This window comes from Palaemon carinicauda, chromosome 27 (assembly GCF_036898095.1).
Source record: "Palaemon carinicauda isolate YSFRI2023 chromosome 27, ASM3689809v2, whole genome shotgun sequence".
NCBI classification, from domain to species: Eukaryota; Metazoa; Arthropoda; class Malacostraca; order Decapoda; family Palaemonidae; genus Palaemon; species Palaemon carinicauda.
The window spans coordinates 174,775-192,274 of record NC_090751.1 but is presented as its reverse complement, the minus strand read 5'-3'; the positions used below and the strand labels follow the sequence as shown (position 1 = coordinate 192,274).

The 17,500-nt window shown below is 36.1% G+C and overlaps 1 protein-coding gene across 1 annotated transcript in view; it reads left to right on the top strand.

The window, feature by feature from the left end:
- LOC137620454 (microtubule-associated protein futsch-like) overlaps positions 1-17,500 on the top strand; it is a 150,973-nt gene that overhangs the window by 72,853 nt on the left and 60,620 nt on the right. The window contains exon 11 of the mRNA XM_068350611.1: positions 669-803. Within this exon, the coding sequence (XP_068206712.1) occupies positions 669-803 (135 nt within the window). The remainder of the gene's footprint in view (positions 1-668; positions 804-17,500) is intronic.

The following is a 17,500-nucleotide window of genomic DNA, read 5'->3' as shown; positions in this document are numbered from 1 at the left end:
TAATATATTGATCTCAACCATCCATACTCTTATATTGATCTTGACCATCCATATTCTCCTATATTTATCTCGACCATCCGTATTCTTTTATATGGATCTCAACCATCCATACTCTAATATTGATCTTGACCATCCATATTCTCCTATATTTATCTCGACCATCCGTATTCTTTTATATTGATCTCAACCATCCATATTCATTTTGATCTCGGTCATCCATATTCTCCTATATTGATTTCAACCATCCATACACTATTGATCCCAACCATCCATACTCTAATATTGCTCTCGGCCATCCCTATTCTATATTGATCTCAACCATCCATATTCTCCTTATTGATCTGCAACCATCCATAATCTCCTATATTGATCTGCAACCATCCATAATCTCCTATATTGATCTCAACCGTCCATATTCTCCTTATTCATCTGCAACCATCCATAATCTTTATTGTTCTGCAACCATCCATACTCTCCTATATTGATTTCAACCATCCATACTCTAATATATATATATATATATATATATATATATCAACTGTCCATACTTTCCTTATTGATTTCAACCATCCATACTCTAATATATGTATCTCAATCATCCATAATCTCCTATCTTGATCTCAACCATCCACACACTCCTACTAAACCTCTTCCATTTCCTCCTCCAGCGGGCAGACGGGAATCCCTGGAGTCGACGTGTAGCGAAAAGGACTTCCGCCGGAGGTACCAAGCCATCACCCACCGCATGGTGCATCGGAAGGCCTCCGTCGAGATGTACCAACGTCAGATCCAAGGGACCTTCCGTGAGTTAACCCCTGGGGGGGGGGGGGGCCAACACCTCCTTCAGGAAATTGATTCCTTTTTATATCTTCGAGAAATAAGGTTTTTTCCTCGTTCTTGCTCCGTAGGAGTCCAACGCTTATCAAAGGCAGAAGTTTGTGATGGAGGTTTTATATATTTACTGTATATATATATATATATATATATATGATATATATATATATATATATATATTTAGGCTATATATATATAATATATGTATATATATTATATATATATGTATATATGTATATTATACATACATATATATGTAATATATAATATAATATATATATATATATATATATATGATACATATATCCTATATATAATATATATATGATATATGTATATATAGATATATATATATATATATATATACTTATATATATATATATATATATATATAAATATAATATATATACATATAATATATATAATATATATATATATATATATACACATACATATATATATATATATATATATGCATTTCAAATTTGAATCTCCTTCCACAATCATTTTGTCTCTGAACATATATATATATATATATATATAGATATATATATATATATATATATATGCATTTCAAATTTGAATCTCTTTCGACAATCATTTTGTCTCTGAACAGGGAGTAAGTAATAATGGGAATATCGCAGAACATTTTTTCCCGTTTGTTTTCAGGCAGTTTTACTGTTACCATTTTGTCCTGAACATTTGAGGTAATATTTGATTGCGTTTGTCTAAATATATTTTGTAATTATGTTGTAATTGTTAAATAGTCGTTGGGAGATTCAGCAGGTAGGTGGTTATTGTTATTGTGTTATTTGTTTGTTAGTTTGTACGTATTTGTTTATTGGTTTACTTGTTTTATTTTTGATTCTTGAAGCGTCGCCTGCAAATTTTCAATTTATTTTTCTATTTTTTCATTGTAAGGAATCTATATTTGTTAATAATATATATATATATATATATATGTGTGTGTATATATATATATATATATATATGTATATATATATATATTCATAAATATATATATATATATATATATATATATAATCATCATCATCAACCGTTGCTAGTCCACTGCAGAACAAAGGCTTCAGACATGTTCTTCCACTTGCGTGTGTTTATGGTCTTTCTGTGCTAGTCCACACCCAGACTTTCATAGTTCGTCGATCCATCGTCTTCTCTTCCTTCCTCTGCTTCTTCTACAATCTCCTAGGATCCGTTCTGTTATTCTTAATGTCCATCTATTGTCTGTCATTCCCATTACATGTCCTGCCTATGTCCATTTCTTTTTCATATATGTTGTTAGAATATCCTCTACTTACGTTTGTTCTCGTATCCACATTGGTCTTTTTCTGTCATTCCCATCATTATTTTTCTCCATAACTAGATTATTTTCTAATGCTTTAGTAAAGCTCCAAGTTGCTAATGCATAAGTTAAAACTGGTAGAACTAGCTCATTGAATACATTTCTTTTTAGAGAATGTGGCATTTTACTTTTCATAATCTCATTTCGTTTACCAAAAGCTTTCCATCTCAAGCTTATCCTTCTATGAATTTCCGTCTCGTGTCCTGGGGAAACACTTACTCTTTGTTGTAAGTATGTATATTAATTAACAATTTCTAGAGGTTCGTCCATGACTTTTATTTGTTGTCTCTGCATTTTCATTGAACATTAACTTAGTTTTACTCCTATTCATTTTCAGTCCTACTTTTCTGCTTTCACTATTGAAATATTCTATCATCTTTTGTAATTCTTTCCATGACTCGCTAAACGCAACTATGTCATCAGCAAATCTCAAGTTGTTAAGGTATTCCCCATTAATGTTGATTTCTACTTTTTCCAAATCGAAATTCGTAAAAACTTCTTCTAGATATGCTGTGAATAATTTAGGAGACATGTGGTCTCCCTGTCTAACTCCTTTCTCAATCGGAATTTTCTCTCCATCTTTATACAGTTTTAGGATTGCTGTACTTCCCGTGTATATATGTATATGTATATGTATACATATAAATATAAATATATATATATATATATATATATGTATATATATGTATATATTTGTATGTGTACATATATATAAATATATAATATTTATATATATATATATATATATATATGTATATATATGTATGTGTACATATATATAAATATATATATATATATATATATATGTATATGTATATATATATATATATATATATATAAAGTGTTCTGACATAAGATTCATCAGTCCCTTGTCTTAGAAGGAATTTCGTTAGTGCTGAACTTTTGTTGGAACCAAAAGCTATCTGATAGTCTATAAATGCCATACATAGTGGTTTGTCATACCTTGTTGATTTTTCCATTTGCTGGTTAATTACATGGATAAGGTCAATTGTTGAATACCCCTCTGCAAAAGCCTGCCAGCTCTCTTGGTTGATTCAAGTCTAGCTGTCTTTCTATTCGGCCTAATATGAGCTTTGGAAATATTTCATATATACATGTATTTATGTGTTGTGTTTATAACTGTATATATATTATATATGTATATGTACGCATAATATATATATGTGTATAATATATATATATATATATATATATGTATGTATATGTGTGTATATATATATATATATATATATATGTATATATATATACAGTGAACCCTCGTTTATCGCAGTAGATAGGTTCCAGACGCGGCCGGGTTAGGTGAAAATCCGCGAAGTAGTGACATCATATTTACCTATTTATTTAACATGTATATTCGGACTTTTAAAACCTTCCCTTGTACGTAGTACTGTTAACAAACCACCCTTTAATGTACAGAACACTTAATGCATGTACTACAGCACCCTAAACTAAAACAGGCACAAATATTAAAGGCGATTTTATATCATGCGTTTCCTAAACACCTATAAAGCACGATAAAAAATGGCAACCAATGTTTTGTTTACGTTCATCTCTGATCATAATGAAGAAACAAACTCATTTAGTGTACACATATATGTATAGGTTAGTTTTTGCATCGATTATATTGATTATACAGTACTGTATGTTGATTTTTTTATTACCAATGTTTTAGTTTACGTATTTTTCTTAGGACTTCCAAATGAAATGTTTTTCTTTATGACGCCGCCTGAAACGACGGCGTCATAAAGTACTGTACACTCAGTAAACAACCACGCTCAGAACAAACAAGGCATTTAACGCGCATGATGATAGTGATAAATAATGATACAGTACAGTATTTACAGTAAAAGCATTTACAAAATACAGTATGTTACCTTACAAATATAATTTACCGTATCTATATAAAATCATACAGTACTGTACAGCACATACAGTATTGTACGTAGCAAAGCAGGAAAACAATTTACGAGAGAGAGAGAGAGAGAGAGAGAGAGAGAGAGAGAGAGAGAGAGAGATTGTTTTACTTACGTACAGTAAATGTAAATTTTAAACATAAAAAATCAATTTACGAGAGAGAAAGAGAGAGAGAGAGAGAGATATATATATATAGAGAGAGAGAGAGAGAGAGAGAGAGATTGTTTTACGTACGTAAATGTAAATTTTAAACAAAAAAAATATGATAGGTTACAACATGTAGACTTTTAAAACCTTCCCTTTAACTTAATGCATACAGTACGTACAGTACTAAACTATAAAACAGGCACAAATACAGTTTTAGAATGTAAGAATATTAAAGTAAAAAATAAAGATTGTTACTGTACTCACCACGAAAGAAGTTGAAGAAAAACTTGAATGATGATGGCGATGAATTTGCTGCACAGTAGAAATGATGATGATGAAGCTGATGATGTGTTCTACTGTGCAGCCAGGTAGTATTTTACGTCTCTTCAGACGGAGGTGTCTTTTCCTGGGACACCTCTTCAACTTCTTCCTGGGAAACTTCTTCAATTTCTTCCGAAGGCGTACTAGCAGGAGGAACTGGCTCTTTTTTGCGATGCTGGAAGAACATTGTGATCGGAAGTTGTTGCCGCTGCTTCTTTTTTCGATCCAAGAGCATTTTGTAGGGAGTCATGTCTTCATCGATCTTGTTGCAGAATTGCATCGAGCGAACCATATCCTCGTCCCACTCTTGCAACATTTCTTTCAACTCCTTCGCATGGTTGCAGGCCTTGGCAAGCCGTTCTAATGTTAAGCCCGTTTCTTCGACATTTTCTTGGGTCTCTTCCTGGGTTTCACTCTCTTCTTCGCTTGCCGATTTCGTCAGGTCTTCGAGGTCTGCGTCAGTTAGGGGCTGGGAATGGCAGTCCAACAACTCGTCGACGTCTTCAGTCGTCATGTCGCCAAACCCGTCACCTCCAATTATGGCAGCCAACTGCACAGATTTGCGTATTGCAGAGTGTTGGATTTCCGACGGAGTAAATTCCTTGTCGTCGTAAACAATCTCGGGCCACAACTTCTTCCAGCTCGCATTCACGGTTGCAAGTTTCATCTCTTGAAGTGCCTTCTGAATATTCTGCAGGCACGTGGCTATGGTGTACTGCCGCCAGTACGCCTTCAAGTTAAAATCTTCATCCTCATCATCTTGGGCAGCATCCACACACGCAACGAGGTCCGCCAAGGTGTTCTTCGTGTAGAGGGCCTTGAACGCCCTGATAACCCCCTGGTCCATCGGTTGAATTAATGACGTGGTGTTGGGTGGCAGGAACTCAACCTGAATGCCCTCATGCGACAGGTCAGTTGCGTGTCCACCAGCGTTATCCATAAGGAGAAGGATCTTGAATGGCAAGCCCTTCTCTACGAGATATTTGCTGACTTGCGGGATAAAACACTGATGGAACCAGTTGGAGGTCAGCATCTTCGTAATCCATGCTTTTTTATTATGCATCCAGTACACGGGAAGGAGATTCTTATTTTTATTTTTCAAAGCGCGAGGATTTTTCGACTTATAAATAAGCCCCGGCTTTAGCAAAAATCCAGCAGCATTGCCACACATCACGAGGGTAACGCGATCCTTGAATGCTTTAAAGCCAGAGGCTTTGGCTTCCTCTTTGAACAGGAAAGTTCGCGACGGCATTCTCTTCCAAAACAAGCCGGTCTCATCCATATTAAAGACTTGTTCCGGCTTGTATCCACCTTCGGCGATAATATTCTTGAACGTCTGGTTCACGTAAGTTTCAGCAGCGGCAGTGTCAGCGGAAGCAGACTCCCCATGCAGGGAAACGCTTTTCAGGGCGAAGCGTTTCTGAAACTTCGCGAACCATCCTTTGCTGGCGGAAAAACGTTTCTGAGGCTGGGAATCAGTGGATGTCCCTGGTTGAGGATCATCTGCATCATCATCATCTTCATCTTCAGCATGGTTGCCGTCGTCGTCTTTAGGTTCCTTTGCAGCAAAATTCTCATATAAGCTCAAAGCCTTTGTTTGGATGGTGTTCGTATCCAACGCTATGTTCTTCTTCCGGCAGTCGGCAATCCACACAGCTAAAGCACCTTCCATGCGTACGATCGTTTTATTACGCGTTGTAACGACTCGCTTCGCTGATCTGCTAAAGGTGATTGCAGCCCTCTTTCTAATGTTCGCCTCGTCCTTCTTGATATAGCGAACAGTAGATTCGTTGATGCCAAAATGGCGTCCAGCGGCCGCGTAACTTCTACCATCTTTTAACATATCGAGAAGCGTAACCTTCTCAGCTATCGTCATCATCCTTCGGTGGCGTTTAGGCTCACTACCAGCCTTAAGAGAAGCAGAACGCTTGGGAGCCATTACAGTAGGATTTGACTAAAAGTTCAACTTAAAAAAGTCGCACACAGCACAGATTCACAAACTTAAGAACGTCTACTCAGCGATACGCGGTAAGAGAAAGTGGACGATCCAGCCCCGCGAGAACCTAGATGCTGCGGGTAGGAGATGATGGCAAAACACCAATCACAGGCTAGATAACAAAACTTGAGTTCTGATTCGTCATCTATCAGCGCTTGAACCAATCACAACCCGTCTTACAGTATATGATGCGTAGGTTACCAACTCATAGAAGATGCTCCGCGCATACCGAACGTACGTAGATTAATAATACCGTAATAATAATAAATAATGATAATAATACAGTACAGTACTGTAATAATAATAATAATGATAATAATAATAACAATAATAATTTTATTAACAACAACAACAATAATAATAATAATAACAATAATAATAATACAGCTTTACTTACGCTATTTTACGCTTTTGTTGTAGGATGTGTGTGTGTGTCTCTCTCTCTCTCTATCTCTCTCTCTTGTACGCTTATTCGAAATGTGATTTTTGCAACAAAGAATATTATTGGATGCAGTACTGTACTACGTACGTATACATACAAAAGATTCATGGAAAAGAAGCACATCCATTACATTTGTAGTACTGTACGTACAGTAGTAGTCAACAGCAGCCTTACTGTACACCATTCTAATACGTATTGTATGACTGCATCTGATTTGCGTTTCATGTTCGATTTAATTTTACTACGTAATGTATACAGTACTGAATTATCGTATGATAATACAGTACAGTACAGTAATACAGTAATAATAATAATAATAATGATAATAATAACAATAATAATTTTATTAACAACAACAACAATAATAATAATAATAACAATACAGTACTGTAATAATAATACAGCTTTACGTACGCTATTTTACGCTTTTGTTGTACTGTAGGATGTGTGTGTCTCTCTCTCTCTCTCTCTCTCTCTCTCTCTATCTCTCTCTCTCGTACGCTTATTCGAAATGTGATTTTTGCAACAAAGAATATTATTGGATGCAGTACTACGTACGTATACATACAAAAGATTCATGGAAAAGAAGCACATCCATTACATTTGTAGTACTGTACGTACAGTAGTAGTCAACAGTAGCCTTACTGTACACCATTCTAATATTGTATGACTACATCTGATTTGCGTTTCATGTTCGATTTAATTTTACTACGTACTGTATACAGTACATTATCGTTTGATCACATTCTCTTTTCGTGTTTTATTTCTTTCTGTGCTGAATTATATATCATATGTAATGCAATGAACAATCAGTAAGAGCAGATATTACTAATTACAGTATTAATGGAATTACAGGTAACAAAATATCGTACTTGGTTGTCTTCAGATTTCGCGGTATTTTCGAATTTTGCGGAAAATCCGCGATATGTATATATATATGGGTTATGGAAAAAACCCGCGAAGTGGTGAATCCGCGATTGTCGAACCGCGAAGTAGCGAGGGTTCACTGTATATATATATATATATATATATAGTGTGTGTTTCTGTGTGTGAGTGTGTATATACACATAAATATGTATGTGTGTATTTATGTAGATATCTTGATAGCTGGCACGTGATGAATATAAAATATGCATTAAAGACTCGAAAGCAAAAGAGTATATATTCCATTGAAAGTTTGTACTTTCAATTATCTATGAAAAACTATCTCACTATCTTGCTCTCTTTGCCACCCTAAAGTTTTTTTTCCATCTCAAAAAGTTTTTCAGTTATCTTTCAATAAATCTCTCTTGAGATAGTTTGGTCTTTCAGCAGACTTCTTTATCTAAAAGAGAGTTATGGGGGTCTTTTGACTGCCCAGACAGTACTACATTGGTTCCTTCTCTCTGGTTACGGTTCATTTTCCCTTTGCCTATACATTCACACACCGAATAGTTTGGCCTAGTCGTCACATATTTTCCTCTGTCCTCATACAACTGACAACACTGAGATTACCAAACAATTCTTCTTACTGCACTGTAATTTTTCAGTGGCCACTTTCCTCTTTTCTAAGGGTAGAAGAGACTCTTTAGCTATGGTCAGCAGCTCTTCTAGGAGAAGGACACTCCAAAATCAAACCATTGCTCTCTAATCTTGGGTAGTGCCATAGCCTCTGTACCCTGGTCTTCCACTGTCTTGGGTTAGAGTTCTCTTGCTTCAGGGTACACTCGGGCACACACTGTTCTATCTTATATCTTATTTCTCTTCCTCTTGTTTTGTTAAAGTTTTTATAGTTTATAAAGTGATGTTTATTTTAATATTGTTGCTCTTCTTGAAATATTTTATTTTTCCTTGTTTCCTTTCCTCACTGAGCTATTTTCCCTGTTGGAGCCCCTGGGCTTATAGCATCCTGCTTTTCCAACTAGGGTTGTAGCTTAGTAAGTAATAATAATAATAATAATAAAAATAATAATAATAATAAAAATAATAATAATAATAATATCAATAATAATAATAATAATAATGATAATAATAATGGCTTTTTGTGTACACTACCCACGGGTTACCCGGAACCCTGGAATAACGATATTAATATCTAAGTTAGGGTACGTCTGAGTGAAATTAAATTTACGCACCTACTGTATACAAGGAGAAATGTGTTATACATACATACATACATATATATATATATATATATATATACTGTATATTATATATATGTATATAATGTATGCATATATACATAGAATGTATGTATGTATGTATATATATATATATATATATATATGCAAATATGAATACATAGATTAAACATATAATTTCTCTGTGAAGAGATAGATAGATAACGCTTATTTTGCTGTGGATAGATAGATAGATAGATAGATAGATTAAACATATTTCTCTGTGTGTTTATTCTTTATCTGTGGATACGTGTAAATAGAGACAGGGGAAACTATAGGATCCTAGAGAGAGAGAGAGAGAGAGAGAGAGAGAGAGAGAGAGAGAGAGAGAGGCCCCCAGCATGCCTCTGTGAGTACTCAGTGAGCTGAATTAAACTCCCTTTTGGCACTCAACCAGTGACATGAGTGCGGAGAGAGAGTGGTTATTATACTCTAGTTATTTATATTTTATCCTTTTTCTCCTCTGCGTATCAACTTTTTTCATAATGCTCTCTCTCTCTCTCTCTCTCTCTCTCTCTCCTCTCTCTCTCTCTCTTTACCATATACTCAAATATCTGACACCAATGGGCGCAATAAATTGATTGAAACAAAAATATCTCTCTCTCTCTCTCCCTCTCTCTCTCTCTCTCTCTCTCTCTCTCTCTCTCTCTACCATATACTCAAATGTCTGACACCAATGGGCGCAATAAATTGATTGAAACAAATCTCTCTCTCTCTCTCTCTCTCTCTCTCTCTCTGTTACCATATACTCAAATCTCTGACACCAATGGGCGCAATAAATTGATTGAAACAAATCTCTCTCTCTCTCTCTCTCTCTCTCTCTCTCTCTCTCTCTTTGTATTTCCCGTTTACTTTCTTTTGGCAATAAGGCTTCATTAAAGTAGAAATATAAAATTAAGATTTTATTTTTATTTATATTTTGAAAATTGTTAAATTGGTACGAAAATATAACAACAAATTCGTTAGTTTTTATCAGCGGTTAGTTTTTTTTCTGGGGGGTGGGTGCGCTGGTTCGTAAAATGGGGCTTGCAAATAATTAAAGTGTTCATGCTTCAGTATTAAAATAGTACTGTAATTACAGCTTGGTTTAGTGAGTTTGTCCCTTTGGGTAAATTTACAGACCCAGGCTTACATACACGCATGCACACACACATACATTATATATATATATATATATATATATATATGTTTATATTGGAAGTCCCAGGCCCACATGGCTGAGGTCTATGAAGCGTGAAGCAGATGATGATGATGAATGGAGAAGTATGTTTTAATGGTCTACTAATGGATCATATTATCTAAAGTTTTTGAACGTCTTCTGGCAAAACGTCTTAATAGGTTTGCTGAAGGTAATCATCTATTCCCTAGTTTGCAATTTGGTTTTCGGAAAGGCCTTGGAGCATGTGATGCCCTTCTTACAATCTCCAATGCAGTACAGAAATCCCTTGATTGTGGTCGGGAAGTTCGTATGATTGGCCTTGATTTTAGTGCTGCCTTTGACCGTGTTAATCATGAGGCCCTTGTTTTCAAACTGAAACAGTTGGGAGTGGGTGGGTCGCTTCTTAGCATTATTATTGATTTTTTTAAGTAGTAGATCTCAAAGAGTTGTTGTTGATGGGCACCATAGTGAGTATAGGAATGTGATATCCGGTGTTCCACAGGGTAGTGTTCTTGGCCCATTACTTTTCATACTATATACACATGACATGTGGTTTGGCCTAGAAAATAAGCTTGTTGCATATGCAGATGATGCTACTCTCTTTGCATCAATTCCATCCCCTGAATGTAGATCTGGGGTTGGTGAATCCCTTAATAGAGATTTAGCTAAAATTAGTGCATGGTGCAAATTATGGGGTATGAAGTTGAATCCTAACAAAACTCAAAGTATGATTGTAAGGAGGTCAAGGACGGTGGCTCCTCAACATCCGGATCTCAGTATTGATAATGTTTCTTTAAATTTGTATGACTCTTTCAAAATTTTAGGCGTGATTCTTGACAGCAAATTTACTTTTGAGAAACATATAAGGTCTGTGTCTTCTTCAATTGCACAAAAAATTGGCTTATTGAGAAAGTCTTTTAAGATATTCGGTGATCAATCTATTCTGAAGAAATGTTTTAATTCTTTTATTCTACCTTGTTTTGAGTATTGTTCTCCTGTCTGGTCTTCAGCTGCTGATTCTCATCTTAATTTGTTGGACAGAAACTTACGGTCTATTAAATTTCTTATTCCTGATCTAGATATTAATCTCTGGCACCGTCGATCAATTAGTTCATTATGCATGTTGCATAAGATTTTTCATAACTCTGACCATCCTTTACATTCAGATCTCCCTGGACAATTCTATCCTGTTCGTAATACTAGGCAGGCAGTTAATTCTAATAGCCAGGCCTTCTCCATCATAAGACTCAATACTACGCAGTACTCTAGAAGTTTTATTCCAGCTGTTACCAAGTTGTGGAATGATCTTCCTAATCGGGTTGTTGAATCAGTAGAACTTCAAAAGTTCAAAGTTGGAGCAAATGCTTTTTTGTTGACCAGGCGGACATGAGTCTTTTTATAGTTTATATATGACATATTTGTTGTTGACGTTGTTAATAGTTTATATATGATATATCTATTTTGACATTACTTTTTTTTTAGAATGATTTATTGTTAATTTGTTCTCTTCAGTTATTTATTTCCTTATTTCCTTTCCTCACTGGGCTATTTTTCCCTGTTGGAGCCCCTGGGCTTATAGCATCTTGCTTTTCCAATTAGGGTTGTAGCTTGGATAGTAATAATAATAATAATAATAATTAGTCTATTCGTGAATTCAATGACTAGATTATTAAAAATCAGATAATGTTATTGCCTTTGTGTTCTCGTTCGAATCCTACCTCCTATGGTGGAATCCTTTTTTGTTTCAAACATGATCAAGGCTTAGTAGTGAAACCATAAGTAGAAAATAGTAGAAAAGTCTAAATATTTGTGTCAACAACAATATTACCTTAATCAATTTAATACCCATTGAGTATTTCTTGACCCCAATCAGTTGTTCTGGTTGTTGGTCAACTGTAGAGGGTCGGAATATTTAATAACTTGTTAGGACGTTAAACCAGAATTGGTGATTTTCATCTATGATCAAAGTAACGTTCCTGACTGGTGATCGCCAGACTGGGGTTTGAGTCCCAATCAAACTCGTTAGTTTCTTCGGTCGCTGCAACCTCACCATCCTTATGAGCTAAGGATGGGGGGTTTGGAGAAGCCTATAGGGCTATCTGTTGAGTCATCAGCAGCCATTGCCCGGCCCTCCTTGGTCCTAGCTTGGGTGGAGAGGGGCCTTGGGTGCTGATCATAGGTATATGTGGTCAGTCTTGTACCAACCGTGTGTCACACGATCGTTCATAGTTCATTTTGTGCTTGTCTTCGCTCTCCCCTCGCACCAAAAAGAACCTGAAAAATCATGTCTGCTTTTCTCCTCTGTAACATTGTCAAATATTGAACATGAAAATTCTTGTTGCTTTGAGATTTTGTATATAAAGGGAAGTGTGCACAACCTTCTCCTACCACCGTCACAGTCTCTAGGGCATTGTCCTGCTTGATAGGGCAGTGTCACTGTCCCTTGCCTCTGCCATTCATGAGTGGCCTTTGAACTTTTAAAGCCATTAAAAGGGCCAGAATTTTGAGTTTAATGTTTTCTTACACCACTGAAGCCTCTTGTTGACCTTCTTGGAGATTTAGTTCTTACACTAAGGTTCGGTTTTCTTATCTAAAGGTGGTATAAGGCCACCTTAGTTTAACAAGGTAAAACCTTCAATAGGATTTTACAGCATTGTGGTGTCATACACTTATCCATTACAAAAGAATGGAGTATATAACTACGTACGTATTACGATTAAAATTTCGGTGTGCAAGTAATGATAACGTTGGCGAATGCCTGAGAGAGAGAGAGAGAGAGAGAGAGAGAGAGAGAGAGAGAGAGAAATACCTTTCTATACCCACGCACGAAATTCGAGCCAGTGAATACGCCATGTGACTCAGATCAGCCGACCGGTAGATTGAACTTGACCTTGTCGAGAGAGAGAGAGAGAGAGAGAGAGAGAGAGAGAGAGAGAACCCAGTGTATAAGATCCGCTAGGATTTGAGTAGTTATTTCAGTCTTACCAGAACGATGTAAGAGTAATTCTTTGTAGTATTAACTTTTACCGTTATTGTTCGAGTGGTTTAATGATATGTTGATTATTATTATTCAAGTTATAGTTTACCTTTTATTAGGGGTCTCCAGAGGGAGATAAATTTTAGGGCTTATTCTGTTTTTTAAAGGTAAGGCTACCAAGCCATGTACTTTTTTGTTTAGGTTAACAAGGGTAAAGTTATATCGGTAATTTTACACTTCTGAAAGGGTTGTAAACGTTATGGATGCTGTCTTAGCAAAGATCTGGCAGTAATTTTAGACTTCTGGAAGGTTTTTGAACATGCCAAATTACTCAGAACATTAATTGCATTGCAGTACTTTTATCATCCTCTGTATACTGGCACGATGGCCACTTCCAGAGATTGCCTTGATCGTTTGTGGCTTTACTTGTCAGAAAAACTGTCCAGTCTTATTCGGGCCCCCTCCCCAAGAGAGATTAGTTCACCAAGTTCAACTAGGCTCCACAAGGCACTAGAAGAGTTAGAAGTCCCAGGCCTACATGGCTGAGGAATATGAAGCGTGAAGTGGATGATGATGAATTAGAGAAGTATTGAATTAAAAGCTCAAGATAGAGACGACTGGCGAAATCTAACCGAGGCCCTTTGCGTCAATATTCGTGGGAGGAGATGATGATGATGATGATGATTATATTGTTGGTGAGGAGATTATATTGTATTTAATAGTCCTCTCCATATTAGGAATCATGCCATTACAGGGAAGGTGATCTGAAATATCAATTTTCCTGGGTGAAAGTGGGCTGTGAATGTTGTATATAAAGTGATTGGTTGTATAAAGTGGTAAAAGCTTACTTGAGTGTAAGTGGGGGAAATAGATTAGAATATGTAGGGTTGTTGATAATGCTGATAAAAATGGATGGTAAGGTTAGGTTAGGTTTTATGAAAAGGATTAGTAAATCGGTGGTAGTAGGAGAGGATAGTAGGCCTAGAGATGGTATTGCATAGATAGTGTGAAAGTCATTGGCGATTAAGCGAATGGAAAATTAAAATTTGCGAAAGTGACCTTAAGACACAATTAAATGTTTGAAGTTTTAAAGGCCGTTAATGAATGGCAGGCGCAAAGGACAGTGACATTGCCCTGTCGAGCAGGACAATGCAGTAGAGACTGACCATATATACATATGATCAGCGCCCAAGCCACCTCTCCACCCAAGAGCCAAGGAAGGCCAGTCAACGGCTGCTGAGGAGTCAACAGATAGACCTATAGGCTACCCCAAACCCCCATTCTCAGCTCACAAGGATGGTGTGGTTTGCAGCGACCAAAGAAACCAACGAGTTTGAGCGAGACTCGAACCAGTGGCGTTTACCGGTCAGGGACGTTACCACATCGGCCACCACAACCTTGAGTGGCATTTTACGAGTAGACAATTTGTTTTCTCCTTATGAGACGTGTTTAGGTCCATGAAGGTAATTTTGTGAAAGTTTTCCCGCTAAGGGACTCCATCCATGATTCACCAGTTTCAGGACTAATGGGCCAGAGGAGGTTTTCTGTTTTTACTTGATAATTCCTTAACCCCTTTGCTTCGATGACGTTGGTATACGTCATTAAGGTTGAAAACAGAAGATATATTTATATATGTTTATTAATATTTGTTGCTAACAAAAGATCTCTTGTGTTATCCCAATAGCGTTTTAATAATCAACTGTTGTCTTTATTTGACTCAGACAGACATAGAGGTTCGAATCCTGGTCCGGGGAGAAACACTTATCATAGAAATTCCCAATTGGGTCAGTAATCTCAAGACAGGAACTCGATATCAAAAGCTATTTGTGTCTTAATATATTTTGTGTATGTGAGAGAGAGAGAGAGGAGAGAGAGAGAGAGAGAGAGAGAGAGAGCGTAGTGTGTAAATGTTTTCAAATATGGATTATTTTCTCATAATAGAGGCATCTTTTAGATATAAATTATTGAAAGTTACTACTTTATACTGTTTAGTCGTGAAATTAACCCCTTTTTACATCCAAGCACTTAATCAGTAAAATGTGAACATGGAATTTAATACACTGTGACTGGCCGTAACCTGGATGGACAAGGGTAATTTGAGAGAGAGAGAGAGAGAGAGAGAGAGAGAGAGAGAGAGGAGAGAGAGAGAGAGAATTTGTGTATATAGAGAGGATAGAGTTAGTCCCTTTTTACCTATACGTACCAACATACTTTAACCGCCCACACTTAACTGCAACAACTATTTTCTTCTTCTTCTTCTTCTTCTTCTTCTTCTTCTTCTTCTTCTTCTTCCCCAATGTCTCAAGCCAAAGGGAGCTACCATCAGCACCGGATGTTAAGCCAACACTAAAACTGACTTATCTTCAACCACAGTCCAATCTTTATTCTTCGATAATTTTACGTCTTAATGAATTTTGATTATTTCCAACTACTGAAAGGATAGAAAGAGTTTCAGATCGACAGAGCAATGAATTCCCTTTACTGAGGCTAGATTTTGGTATAATTAATTTTGACCTTTTAGCTCATGAGGACAAAGGAAGGAAGGATACCTTTTGGATAACAGGTCCTCATTACGGTTGAATGTACAATGAATGTTAGGTCAATTGTATTAACCTTAATTACCTCCACCAACGAAGTTGGAAGGAGGTTATGTTTTCGCCCCTGTTTGTTTGTTTGTAAACAGCTTCCTGGCCACAATTATAATCGTAGAGTAATGAAACTTGCAGTTATTAACTAGAAATGATAAAGTTTTGGAAGGTCAAGGTCACGGTCAAGCAAAATGTCCAGTTCACGTAATCAGCCATAATTTTGGACGTCGTTGTCACAGAGACTTCAAACTGGGTTCATATTTAAAGTGTATGAAAATTCCAGCCAATTAATTCTCGTTAAGGTCAAAGGTCAAGGTAGAGCAAAAGCTCCTGAAATAAGCTGCCACGACGGAGATCTTCCTTCTGTGATATGGATTTTGGCTTTCATTTTAAAAGGTAAATAGTTGTACGTCTATAAAAACATTTAGTAAATAAAAAGGGAAAAATATAATGTTGAAAGTAGCAGAAAAGTTGGCCAGAAAAAAAATGAATAAAAAAAATGAATGAAAAGGTCTATAAGAAATTATAAAGGAAATTTTGTTGGTAATTAAAAAAAATGAAAAATTTTCTGAGTTATATGTTGAAAGATACAAGAAAAAATATAAGAATAAAGTATCCAGGTAACTTTAGTATCATGGAAAATTTAACAATTCGCCTTTATTGCAGTATAGGTTAATGTTATTTATTGTAACTGTTAAGTTATTTCATATGCCAACTCACTTTGACATAATTATAAAACTGAATAATTTTACATTATTGCATTTACATCATGTTCAAAATCACTAGGAAACGTGAAAGTCAAAATTGTATTTTCTCCAAATAAAACTAAAATATAATTTTTTTTTGCACTATTCAAAAGAATCTGATTGCAATGGTAATGCATTTAAAGGTTTAAAGGTCGCTCATGAATGGCAGAGGCAAGGGACAGTGACATTGCCCTAGCAAGCAGGACAATGCCCTAGAGACTGACCATATATACACATATGATCAGTGCCCAACATTCCTCTCCAGCCAAGCTGGGGCAAGGGGAGGGCCAGGCAGTGGCTGCTGATGACTGAGCAGATAGACCTATAGGCTCCCCCAAACCCCACCAACCTTAGCTCACAAGGATGGTAAGGTTGCAAAAACTAAGGACAATAATGAGTCTGAGCGGGACTCGAACCCCCGAATGGCAAACACCAGGCAGAGACGTTACCAATCAGGCCATAACAACCCTAATTTAAGCTGTATTTTATTGCTAAATTATTTATGCCAGGCATTGCGTAGGAGCTAAAGCATATTGCCTTGATTTTTAATGCTATGAATAAATATACAAGTATATTTTGAAACTGGTTTACTCATAACACCGATAGTAGTGTTATTTTGTTTTTCTTTCATTCGCGACTCTAATGAAAGTTTGAAGCTACCAGGTGAAATTGCAACATTCTTCAACCGGTTAGAGTCGTGAATTTTAGGCCAAGGTCTAAAGGAGGTTTTCTGTTTTAGTAACTGCTTAACCCCTTCGCTTTGATGACGTTGGTATACGTCATTAAGGTTGAAAACAGTAGATATGTTTATATAGGTTTATTAAAATTTTTTT